General features: G+C 32.8%; 1 protein-coding gene and 1 long non-coding RNA gene across 3 annotated transcripts; one reads left to right on the forward strand and one right to left on the reverse strand.

Annotated features, from left to right (window-relative positions):
- Positions 1–460: 460 nt before the first annotated feature.
- On the reverse strand, positions 461–7629 carry LOC111638140 (C-type lectin domain family 18 member A-like). Of its 2 annotated transcripts, XM_023383785.1 has the most exons (11): positions 7453–7626; positions 7028–7275; positions 3716–3919; positions 2336–2427; positions 2165–2262; positions 2055–2093; positions 1893–1985; positions 1719–1811; positions 1402–1635; positions 1045–1341; positions 461–648 (listed from the first exon to the last, which is right to left on the reverse strand). In XM_023383785.1, exons 2-11 carry the CDS (start codon positions 7259–7261, stop codon positions 572–574), a joined length of 1461 nt encoding a protein of 486 aa, XP_023239553.1. In that variant the 5' UTR covers positions 7262–7275; positions 7453–7626; the 3' UTR covers positions 461–571. The 2 variants fall into 2 exon arrangements, with proteins under 2 accessions (XP_023239553.1, XP_023239554.1); XM_023383786.1 differs by lacking the exons at positions 1893–1985; positions 2055–2093 and having other exon boundaries at positions 7453–7629.
- Positions 7630–7738: 109 nt separating this feature from the next.
- On the forward strand, positions 7739–12293 carry LOC111638141. The gene is made up of 2 exons (XR_002758800.1): positions 7739–8385; positions 10297–12293. It is a non-coding gene; the product is annotated as an uncharacterized LOC111638141 (long non-coding RNA).
- The last annotated feature ends 937 nt before the right edge of the window (positions 12294–13230 follow it).

The following is a 13230-nucleotide window of genomic DNA, read 5'->3' on the forward strand; positions in this document are numbered from 1 at the left end:
CCGACTCCAGCTGTGTTCAAGGTCATCCAGCTGTGTAAATAATGACTCATCGGCGTTATATTTCACAGAAAGACCAGACAAAGGAAAATAAAATTTGAAGCTTTTTCTTCAAAATAAACGCATTTCTTTCGTTTTTTTTCAGTTTTAAGTATTCTTTACGTTTAATTAAATTAATGATTATAAAATATCAAAAATCTCAATGTCCTTAAGGGGTTAATTAATTAATTAATTGTTTTTGGGAAAAGATTTGAATTGAAATAACGTAACTTTCGGTTTGTATCAGAAGTTCATATGCAGTTAATCAGGACCTCTTTCTCCAAGGTTTCCATATCTATCTCGGATTTCATCTATCTAACAACATTCTCGAGATTAAGGAAAGACAGACAAACGGACGGACGACAGTGGGAATTTATATCCTTAGTGATATTCAAAACTACATATTATTTCTGTGACCATAAATGGATTTAGAAACAGAAAAGTATGGAACAATATTTTATTTATCAGACGAACATTAATAACAAATATAAACATATAAAATAATCTGATAAATTTGTTATATCAGCTGGACACATTAAATAAATTTACTTGACAATATTGATAAGGAACATATTAACAGAAACTCTATTTCTATATTTTCTGTCGATGCTACTATAAAATAGAAAAATATTTTATTATTAAATTGTTAATAGAATATTTGAGGAAAAAAAAATATGTATTGATAGTAATCAGTAACGTAACTAGAGAGGGGTCAGGGAGAGGAGACTCTAATCTTTGCAAATAAATAAATGAAAAAATCAAATAGGTACAGGAAAAATACATTTCAATGTACAAATGTATATACAACTCTATTAAGGAAGGACAGACAACAGACTGGACACCAATGGAAATTTATAGGTCTGCAATTTGAAAATTGCAGTCCAATATCTAAGAGTACAGGGATAGCTTTCTAATTCGAATTTCCTCTAATATCGTTTTCTAATTACGCTACTGGTAGTAATACTATAGATTTAAAATAATTAATATATATATATATTAAATACGTACAGTTTTCTATCTTATAGATATAGATAGTTTTATTTGTTTTGTCAATTTCGAGAAGAGGAAAATTCGATGAATTAGTTATATTTAATAAGTTTGTTGATATAGATTCTGAATTTTCTGACTGATAAAAATTTGTTACTGAATTAGTTTCGTAATTTCTTTCTGTATTACTTGATGCAAAGGTTGAAGATAACCAAGAATTATTAGTTGCCGTTGTATTTAAATTACTTTGGAAATTTGTAAAATTGATTAAATTTGTTTGGTTTTCTAGTCCATTGGAATCTTCTAACCAATTTCCTTCTGAAATATATGAGTCATTTTTATTTGTATTACTGTTTGAATCAAAGTCAAACAAATTACCTTCAATTTTATTTTTAGTTGTGTTTTCAAAAACATTTTCTTCTTGGCTTAAATAGCTTCTGTAATTAATAGTCACTAGTGGCAATTCGACATTTTTCGTATGTTTTAAGCAATTTGGCCCGGGACATAAAACTTCGCACTGGCAATCAATTGCAGATTTGTAAACGTAACCAGGATGACAGAGTTTGCCGTTGCAACAAATTTTAGAATCATTATTAGTATTTCCGATGCCTCCTAGTTCAATAAATAAATAAAAAATGTTTAAAAATAAAATTTGAAAATATGTATTTTATAATAATTATAATGTAAATATTAACTGCAAAAGCCGCAAGTTTTCCTGCACAGATATTTTGATGCTTCATCTAAACACTTTTCAGTCTTACAATCGACTTGTAAATCTTCACAAAGAGCTGCCATTTAAAATAAAATTGAACAAATTTAATTATAAAGTAATTTTTAAATTAGTTTTTAGTTAAATTCGATCTACTTACTCGAACAATCAAGAGAATCCCAGCCATTAAAACATTGACATTTGCATGTAGATTCATTCAACACACCACAGTTGTGGCATTTCAAATTACATTCTGTAAATAGATGATATGATTTAAAATTTGTTTGAAAATTTCAAATACAAATGAATGAATCCAACTTACTGCATGGAATATTTTCTCTTTTGCAAGAAGATTCTTTTACTAAAATTAATATATATGTAAGTGTGCCACGTAAATATAGAAAAATTTAATTCTTTGTATAAACTACTTACTACAAAGATTAGCGATACAGAGAACTTTGCTTCTGTTATCGAGATTACAGAGACTACAGCCTCTTCCAATGAGATAAGGTGGACTTACATTAGTTCTCCTGAAAAAAAAAGAAAAAAAAATTATTAAATTTTTTCTAATATAAAACAAACGAATATATAAAATTAACTTACTTTGAGTGATAATGACAAATAAATAAAGAATCGTTATTCCAACAATTGAAATTTATACCACAACCAATTTTATTAGTTTTCGACATTATCATCTGGGGTACCAATAGATTCACAAAATGAAAAAAACAAAAGTAAAATGCAATATGTTAAAATCAGTTTTTGTTAGGTGTTTTTAAATAATATGTGTATAAAAATGTTTCAATTCTAGTTATTATTCTAAAAATTTACAAAATAAAAAGAAATCTCACAAGAAAAATATTAATATTAAATAGGTTTGAGTTGACGGGAGGCACTCCTTTTGGCACGCATGAGATCTAGCCAAAAGGAATGCTTTCCGGAAGATTTTTTTAATGGGAGAAATGTTTTTATTAAGTGTTACACACGCGAAGAAAACCCAGAAAACCCCATGCCGCTTGCATGTGGACCGCTATCAGGGTCAGTGTTCCTCCGTTTAGCTTATAGCGTACAGCAAAATGGCATCAATTTAATGTTATACCACGATATCCAAGCTTTGTTTAGTGTGGATATGACGTCATTTTGCTGCATGTTATACGCTACATTCAAGAACTTAAATCCGGCTTCATCCACTGGTGTTGAAAAATGTGAATGTATAAATCCATGTATAACTGAGCATCTGGCATCGTTAAGATATGAGATATTCCGAATTTTTAACGGATCATAGGTACTGTACGATAACTTTTTTTATTTGTTAATTTATCCAATTATTACACACGAATATGAGATAGTGCTAAATATTGCATTAAAAATTTACAAAATTTAACATATGCCTAGCAAACTCTATATTTGAAGTAGATATGGAGCTTAGTAAATTTATCGTCTTGAATGAAAAATCTACTCCAGGAAGTTTAAGTTATAAGTATTTATACAGTTCCGTCGAAAAATCTCCAGGAATTTTTCAGGGATGGTCTGTCCGGATATATCGGGCCCCGTCCCTCACCACCCGGCCGCCCCATTGTGGGCCTGGCCGAACTCATATTGAATTGCTAAAAGAGGCCCTCTTAGTGCCCACAGGGCGGAAAGAGTAAAAAAAAAAAAAAAAAAAAATNAAAAAAAAAACTAACAAATAATTTCCACACATGTTTAATGTACTTAGGCTATACTTTATTCTATTGTTACTGTATATACAGTATATTCATAATAAATTTAATTTAATGATTATGTTTTAAATTGCAATATTCAGTTTGTACATTTTATTTACACAATGGAAATTATACCTAGAAGCGAAGAAAATCTTCCCCGATTTATAATAATAATAATAATAATAGAACCTACTAAAAATTAAAACGAATAAACGATAAGTATAAATACATTAAGATAAAATATAAATGTTTAATCTTATAAATAAAATATAAGTATTACCTGAGTGTAGTTGTCACAAGTTGCATTTTCTTCACATTTATTATTCATTCCATCATAAAAGAAAATCTCTTCGTACCAAATTTGAAAAGGATAAAGTAAATTTATAATATTTCCTCTATAGAAGTTTATTCCTTTGGTTGAAATATTCCAGAAACAGTTTTTAGCATTTTCATGAGCTCTTTGAGCAAGTTCAAAATCCCATTCCTATTCAGAATATTTTATAAAATTTATAATTTAGTATTAAAAAATATTTTGTTTAAATGAAAGACTAATAAGAAAAGAGCATAGAGTAAAGTTGCCCAGAGATGACACTTCCACTCCTTTATGTTGCGCCGCCATGGATTCAGTCGATAATCCAATATGGCAGTATAGTGAGGATGTTTCAGATACACGCTGTGAAGCAAAACGCTTACTATCTGTATTAATTTCGATAGGAGTTAATCCGGTTAATGAAATAGTTTAGATAATTGTATATGTATCAGAATACTCTCGTTATGGCAAAATGACGTTTGTTTACACCAGTAGGCCTAAATAAACTCTTTTATACAAGGTTTATTAGTCATTTATTGCGAAAAATAATAATTATGTTATTTTTAATTTTGGCTCATACCAAAGAGCGAATCTCTAATGATTACGGTTATTAAGGTTCAGATACATCGCCTTATATATATTCATTACACTAAATAATTTTATGGCGTATCAATGAACACGGAACCTGATTTGAACCTTAATTTTTTGCTATAAAAATTTGTTAATTTACCAGATGAATTATGAAATGAAGGCACTTTACAGGAATTTTTCAAACAGAAATACAGTGTAATTTAGTTACCAAATTAAACTTCAGAACTCACTTAACTAACCGCAAACTTTCAAGAATGATCGTATCTGTAATGTAGTTACTTATATTATATATATATTTATAATATACAACTAACCCAATAGTTATTTCAAATATCAAACGAATAGCGGATTCCTTTATCGGGCTATTAAGGCTAAATCATTTGTTAATTGCTATTAACTCCATTAATCTGACGAAGGAATCCGGCTGTTCGTTTGATATTTGAAGTAGGCTAATTATTTATAGGAATGTATTCTTGTGATTTATGCACAATTTGGCTATTTTGTTATATAAGCTAAATTTTTTATTGAAAGATTAACACCAACCTATAAATTTATGAAGCAACGAAAGGCAAGGTCTACTCGCACATCCACTATCAACCAAATAAGCTGACATGTAGATGGACAGTTTTCTTAAGAAGCAAAATAACACAGACAAATACTGATGAATACGCAAAAAACACTTGTAACTCATTAGGCTAGCAGACTCATAATGAAAACGAACAACGGAAAAAAGAACTCTGAAACTACAGGAATAAATAAATTATTCAGTAATTTGCTTATAATTGCATGCAGTGTCCGAGCTCACTCGAACCTCAATAAACCGCCATCTTCGATTTTGACCTTGATACATGACGGATAATGTTAACTCTATGGATATAACCATAAAGATCACTCGCCAATTTTTTAAATAAAATTATTTAATATTTTAATATACAATTGCAAAGAAATGAGTAAAGAAATTATGAAGAGCTTATACATATTAACAATTGTTGCTTACACGCTAAATAAACTTTATATTTCTTATATAACTAACACTATATTTCATTAGTAGTCTCATTACGTAGAATCATAGTTCGAGTTTCTGGACAAACATCTCCGTGTTGTCCATAAACGAATGGTTAAATACACAACGGAGAAATTCTTTCCCGAATTGTTGATTCGTTCTTCCTAAATGTTTATTAAGGAATAGTATTTCAAACCTAGAATCGATCTGTTTATTATTTTTTTATCACAAAAAAAACCACTCTACGATTGCTGTTTTTAAAAATTTGTGCGGAATTTAAAATTTTTACGTAGAATCAGAACATAAATTAATTTTAAAAAAGAAAAGATTATCAAAAATCCATTTATTTATTACGTCAGCAAATCAGAGAAATCCATCAGCAATTAAATAAAACAAAAAGAAAGTTCGAAAAAACCAGTTACAGTATCTAGGTCACACACGCTGTCTGGAAGTTCCACCCTCCCCGCCGCCGTCACATGACACGATGTTTATGTTTAGTCGTACGTGGTTCCCGCGCTTTATATAAAGTTCCAGATTAGTTTATTCGGTAGACAAACGTTAATTATTTTATTTAAATTAAAATTCTGGAGACTTTATGAAAATATTATATCAAAACCTCATTCGAATTAACCAGTTTGATTTAACGTATAAATCCTTACGCTGGACGATCGGAGAAAGGAAATGATTTCGAGTTATCCCGGTTCGAGTTAAACGGATTCTACTGTATTCAGAAGGAAAAATATAACTTTTATAATAAATTATAAAAATTTTGGCTAGTGTTTTTATAGGAATATAATAAGACTTTTGTCTAGTAAACTGCTTATTTAGACCTAGGCCTACTAATACAAAAAACAACAACTATAACTGCTTAAAAAACAAATTAATATTACTTTATTACGTCGAATTGACTTTATTTTGATTTTGAAATATATTTCAAATTATTTTATGTAATTTTACACACAAAATTGTTTTATGGTGCCATTGACTTCATGATTGCATTACATATTAAGTTATTGATAACAATAATACATAATGTACACAATTTAGAGATATTAGAAATGAATGTGTGTGTGTAATAAAATTATACGTAAAAAACCTCGAGCTGTTAATAAGAAACTATAAACATTTTAAATGACTTATTTATAAATTTAGTTAATTGTTATTTTTTAAGTTTTTTATTTATTTTCGTAATTTTTCATAATATAGCCATTTTTTAACTTTGGTTGCAAATTACAAATCTTTCTTCCAAGTCAGAAGAGATTTTACCTTCTTGCCTCACTGAGAAAATGCTAATATACTGTACTTTAAATTCTATTTATTGAAAATTTATGAAGTAGACACTATTAACTTTTCTGTCTAGACTTACAATAAGATAAGAGCATACTATTTCAATCAATATTAAGAATATAAATAAATAAAAAATCTTCCTAACTGATTGGTATTTAACTACTTTCTGTGTGAAATGGAAAGTGAAAAAGCAGCCACGAAAGTTCGAAAAAGTAAAGCAAGGCACGTTAGTTAATTTTGGGGTTTTTCATAAGTAGATTATTCAATACAATAATGCATTAAGTGTCCCTTTTGCCCCCATTGGCGGACGCCCATGGTTAAAATTTTATCACTGTACATTTCATATTTTTCCGCATTCTCCTATTAAAAGTAAATATATATATATATATAATGATTATTACCATATATTCCATATCAGCCGCAGGAGGTTGAACTTGACTTCTTATGAAATTATGCATATCAATGATTTGTTTAATTATTGTATCATTAAATACATTTACATTACTAGAGGATAATTTAAAAGAGCTGGCATGCCGATTTTCTTTATTCGAATTCCATTTATTATACATTAAATGATATAATGCAAAGTAAATTCCTCCAAATAATAATGTCAGCCAATAATATGCCATTGTCATGTCGGGATTCGAACCTGTAATTTATTAAATTTAGAGAAATAATTACAATAAAAATTATAATTTGCCAATTGTTTTCTTTTTATAGTCAATAACCTAATTTTAACGAAGTTTTTAAGCTTTATGTAAATTAAAATTCTAAAAAATATTTATTCTAATAAATTAAATAATTAATATTTTGGCATTTCACTTACTTAATCCACCAGAAAATCTGAAAAAGTTATTATATCAATTCAATATTTAAAAAATAATTATCCGGAAGAATTTTATTATGGTTAATTTATGTTCCATTCTAAAATTCAACCTTTAATCCACGTTCTTCCGATTTAATAAAAATCAACAGTCGAGTCTTAAATTTATTTTAAATTATTATTATTATTAATTTGAAAATGTTCTTTATTATAAATTTCGTTTGTTTTATGGAATAATGTATAACGTTACGTCAATTTGACGTAATTTTTTACACTTTTGCTTTAAAAAATGAAGAGATGACGTCAAATTTACGTAAATCCTAATCGAACTTTCATATCTTATATTTTTTAGTGCTGCCATCTAGCGATTAAGTTATGTAAATCAACGATTCTCAATTAGTTTACCAACGTGTAGTGAATTGGAACTTCTATAATTAAATAAATGTGAAATTCGGAATTTTTATTTTTTATTTTTAAGGGACATTTCGTCTAATTTTCACAAGATTTCAACTTAATTTCTTAAAGCGATCATTAAAATAACATCGCCGGAAAAAAAAAGATTAAATGTCGTCCCTCTCGTCAACAACCGCTAAAAGTTTATAAACACTCCTTCGAGAACATCAACATTCGCCCATACAAACACTGTCGATGTAACGTTGCAGGTATCAAAGAGTACAGTTGACGTCCGATTTCACCATCTTCTCATTGTCCCAGGAACACCTCTGACCCAACACCTGCGGAATCAACCTTCGTCTTCGACAACACTCAATCACATGACCATTTTCCCAGGCCGTTCCGAATATAAGACCGATACACCCCCCCCCCCTCCGGGCAGTCTCTTCGAGATCTTAACTGGTGCACATATAGAGTCGCGACAGGATATTAGAGTGGAAAAGTCGGATTAATCGAAATCCCCCAGAAATGTATCGGAAAGAGGTATGATATTCTCCAAAATGTTGTAAACTTTCTCTAGGTTCCTCACATTGTACGCTAGAGCTTAGTTAGTTCGAATATCCTCTCGTTTAAAGTGTATGCGAATAGTTTAACCGACGTTGTAGTCGATTTTATATTTTATATTTCTGTAAATTTTTTATTTATTTATTAAATTTTTGATTTTCCTTGTTAATGGTGTCTATTACTCGTATATCGCATACTCCTTACCGACGACCCCTTTAAAATCATTCTATAATCGAACCAATATGCAATAACAAATTCGAATTTTAAACGGTTCGAACATTTGGTTAAAAATCGAAATATATAAAATATTTATAACAATGTCTGAAATGTTATCAATTTAATACACCTAAGAACTCAATGAAAACTAAACGTAGTTCAAAACAAAAAATCGCATCTAAAATAGTATAGTAGAAGCCGTTCTTCAGGTTAAGCCTTAATCCTCTCCCTCTCCCCCCGCGGGGGAATTTCGAAAAATCCCTTCTTAGTGTGCGTTTCCATGACATACCCTAACCCTGTACAAAATTTCGCCTCTTTAGATTTAGCGGTTTGCTCTGGGCGATGATGAATCAATCAGTCAGTCAGTCAGGACAAGTAATTTTATATGATGTAATAAACGTTTCTTTCATGGCGAACTGATCCAGCCTTAAAGTGAATAAATCAACCTGAATAATTACCGCATTGGCACAGCCATTTATATAAATCTTTATTATCAACAGCTGTTAGATGTCTAATAAGTGGAAGTCATCTTACGATAGCGGTCGTAAATATCAAGGCAAATGGGAGGAGACGTTTGTATGGATACAAAAAGCTTCAGATGGGTCAGAGGCAGGATATTGCAAACTGCGCCACTGCAATATCACACCTAAATTTTGTAATTTATCATATCATAAAAAACAGAGAAACATAAAAGGAAAGCGCCAATTCAAGGCCAAAAGAAACTGAATCCCCCAAAAAACGCCAAGGCATAACAATAATGAAGTAAAGGCAGCAGAGCTGCAAATTGCATCCAGAATGATAAACCATTGTGCTTACGTTCTGTTGACTACATAACTGATATAATGAAAGCACATGGATGTGGAAGTATATTGGAACATATAAAATTGCACCGAAGTAAGTGTGCTTGCTTGATAAAAAATGTGATTTCCCCTACGTTAAAAACAGAGCTCGATTTAAAAAATAAGAATGCCGTCATCGACGATGAGTCGACTGACATTTCTACTCAAAAGCACTTGTGCGTGTTAGTACGATTTCTTAGTGATAGCCTGTCACTTCCAACGAAAAACAGCTATTCAAATCGAGAACGTCCGACATTTCATCATTCCTCCCATCGAAAACATCATCAACGAAAAGGAAATGGAAATAATCCGAACTCGTTTAACCCAAAAAACAAGTTCAATCTCAACTCCCGAAATGCAAACGTATACCGATATCTTACGAGCCAACAGATCTTTAAATAAAATGGAACTTGACCTAGAACAACTCCTCTCAGCCAAACCCGATCATATTCACCCTCCCACCATCTCTTCTTCATCCACATTCATCATCTTAGCATCCACCGTCTCCATTATGGGAATAGGAAGTCTTCTCATAACCATCTATCAATGTCGCCGGAACATCCGGCCACGACCTCGCCGCATCCGCCCAACCATCGACTTAATCCAGCGCGCCCAGACGCTACTTCACGGAATTCCGCTACCCCACACTTTCGGGAGACAGCATAGCTATCCTTATGTAATCAAAGGTTTAACAAATCACCCCTGGATGAGAAATCATAACATTAGTTCCAATCGTGCTATATTAATTATAATCTGTATATTTATTTACTAACACCTTTCTTGAAAAAAGGAGACTCCAACCGCTTAGTGTTTATTCTTCCTTTTTTCTTTACAGATATCATCATCCCCATCGTGGGCCAACCAACATGGATTCCGCTTTGGATTTTCTACTAAACTGTCCTATTTGCTATAACCGGATAAAGCCACCAGTCTATCAGTGTACCAATGGCCACATAGTCTGCTCTGAATGTCGACTGCGCATAACCCAGTGTCACACCTGTAGAGAACCTCTGGGCCATATCCGAAGCCTGATTGTAGAACAAATCTTTAGTACTATGCAATCTCCCCTGCGTATTCCAAGCCTTCGGGTGCACAGAGACTCTCCCCGAGAGGGACCACCTACTTCACGAAGAAGCCTGTCCCTTTAAATTAAACCCCTCCCATGTCCCTTCCACTCCTCAAACTGTACCTGGAAGGGCGCCCGGATGCAACTTCAAACCCATCTAACCATAGGGCACCAACCTGAGGGTACCTGGGCCGCCACTGTAGAGTACCATCTTCAAAAATTCCTTCTTTTAGTCACTAAACACAATCCCGAAAATGCTTCCTTTCTTATAAAAATCCTTTTCCTGGAAAAACCGCCAACAGATAGTAAGTTCAGATACAAAAGAGGAGACCACGCATTTCGATGGACTTCTATCGTCCATGAAACATACGAGGATAATTCCACCCTTTCACCGTATCCAGCTCCATCCTTTGAAGTCCCTCTTAATCTTATACACTTTTTCAGCACCCATCACAATTTCAAATTCATTCTTACCATTTCCCCTCTAGATGGCTGAACCTAATGAATTAGGTTCAGCCATCCACTTCCAGCACCGACTACAAGCAACGAGATTGATGCGAAAACACTACGAGCCGCCATCCATTTTGCTCGATCCCAACGGCAAAGATCTCCAACGCTCCCTGTCACACTCATTCTACCCATCAATTATAGTTGTCCGCCACAACTGGAACAAGCCTATCAAGAAGTTAACCGCCACCATCAAACACCAGAATCTTCCGAAATCACCCCAGATGCTTCCTGAACCCCCCTCTTCCTCTCGCTCCCACAAGCCTCGACCAACGCCTCGCCCTCACTACCACTCCCACCGTCGACCTTAAGGCTATGTACACATTAGGCGTTTTGCGTTGCGTTAAACGCGCGTTTAGCTCGGTGTTCGACGACCGTTCCCACTGGCTCAGTTTGGAAATGGACGTGAAAGTAATTGCTTGTGTGTGCCTCCTCCATCGTCGCTATAAAAGATGATGGCAAAGAGAATTTTGGGTGCACCCAATATTACGAGATAGACTGATGCATGGAATGTTTGTGACATTGTATCCAAATTAAGACAATATGAACCCAAGTTTTTTAATTCTTTTAGAATATCTATATAATTATTTGACAACGGCTGGTCTCTTTTAGATTTCATCAATAAATAGATCAGTATTGAAATGATCATTCCCGAAAAGTTAGTCGTCGCCAGTCACTCTTGGATTAGTCATCAAAAATATCCTGTGTCAGTGTCAATCGTACTTTGTCGGATTTTCACATTACTTTCCACTGTGCCTAGAACTTTCTTGATGCAGACCAGTCCCAACGATCCAAATCCTCACCCTCAAGATCCTAATCTCAACCTCAATTCAAGAATCATCATCATCAACGCAGGTATTTCCCGACTAGTGAACAATTGTAAACTCTCTCTCTCTCGATTGCTAGCTAGATAGGTTAAGTCGATATATTGTATCATGTATTTCTTCTTCGTTGAAAAAAAACGGTTATTTAGTTGTTTTCTTTTGTATCTGAGTATTTTCCTTCTGGTACGCTGCCTCTCAACCCAAATTTAGATCCTGGATCCGATCGCCCGCACACGCGGCCACTTGCGTGACTAAATCAACACGCCAGCTGGGCTTTCAATCGGGACATGGTGGTATCAGTCCTGACAGGGCATCGGAGGTGATGACCCTCTGGTCACACTAGGAATACTGAGTGCCACCATAATGGTCTATATCTTTGTATTGCCACTGAAGGCTATTGACGTTTTCTAACAAAATAAAGCTCACTGTTTTGTATCAGTTTCTGCAATGTTGTTTTTATCCTTTACAGTCAGATTATTTATGCTAAACTGTTATGCTAAATTGTCTTAAATTGATTACATTTGATTATTTTAGGGCTGGAACAAGTATGCACCATGTGCATACATTTGTGCAATGCTGGAAAGACCTCTCTTTCTTGCTACTTGATAGATGTTTAAGTAGATACCTGGCCAAACTCATAATGGGCTTGCTAAAAAGGTCTTCTTGGTGCCCGCAGGGTGGAAAAAGTTTTAAAAATCAATCGAGATTTTTTAAACTTTTAAACTCTTTATGCTCTAATCCGGTGATAGAGAACCTTTTTACGAAGGTGAGTCAAAATTGAATTCGAAATTTATTAACTCCAAATTGCAGGTTAAATATTTAATTTGAGTAACAATAAACTCTATATTATAAAAATAAAAATAAATAGTTTGTGAGAAACCTGCTGCTATTAATTTGATATAATTTTTCTATCTGAGGTTCATAATTAGTAGCCTTTAAGATTTTCCACGATAGCTTTAGGGCTTTGCTTTTACACCATATATAAAAGATGACTGGATGGCCAAGAAATTAAAATGACAGTCTACCACATTAAGTTACCCGAGATTGAATCCAGATAGGTCAGAATTCTCCATAAATTTACAGTATCTTTGCTTTATTCTGAAGTATTATCTTGCTCTTATTCTGAACTATATACAGTATCTTTGCTTTATTCTGAAGTATTATCTTGCTCTTATTCTGAACTATATTCTGAACTTATTCTGAAGTATATAGCAGGGCCATATAGTTAAACTGTTTAAGAACAATATATCTGGAGCAGATTGGATAGTATAATATATTATTTTTCAAACACAGATGAATGGTTCTGGCAAAATTATCCTTTACTAGAAGGTGGTTTCTTCCAACTGTCCCATTTATTTCTATTGTTCTTGTC

Source organism: Centruroides sculpturatus, unplaced genomic scaffold (genome assembly GCF_000671375.1).
Source record: "Centruroides sculpturatus isolate CEXI.00-Female unplaced genomic scaffold, Cexi_2.0 scaffold1164, whole genome shotgun sequence".
Classification (NCBI taxonomy): Eukaryota; Metazoa; Arthropoda; class Arachnida; order Scorpiones; family Buthidae; genus Centruroides; species Centruroides sculpturatus.

Excerpts from the sequence above, each read along its gene's own strand:
- LOC111638140 (XM_023383785.1), bottom strand. The coding sequence starts at position 7,261 with ATGACAATGGCATATTATTGGCTGACATTATTATTTGGAGGAATTTAC. Across the intron at positions 2,094-2,164 it reads CTGTATCGCTAATCTTTGTA|TAAAAGAATCTTCTTGCAAA; the intron begins GTAAGTAGTTTA and ends TATTAATTTTAG. Across the intron at positions 1,986-2,054 it reads AAGAGAAAATATTCCATGCA|AATGTAATTTGAAATGCCAC; the intron begins GTAAGTTGGATT and ends ATCTATTTACAG.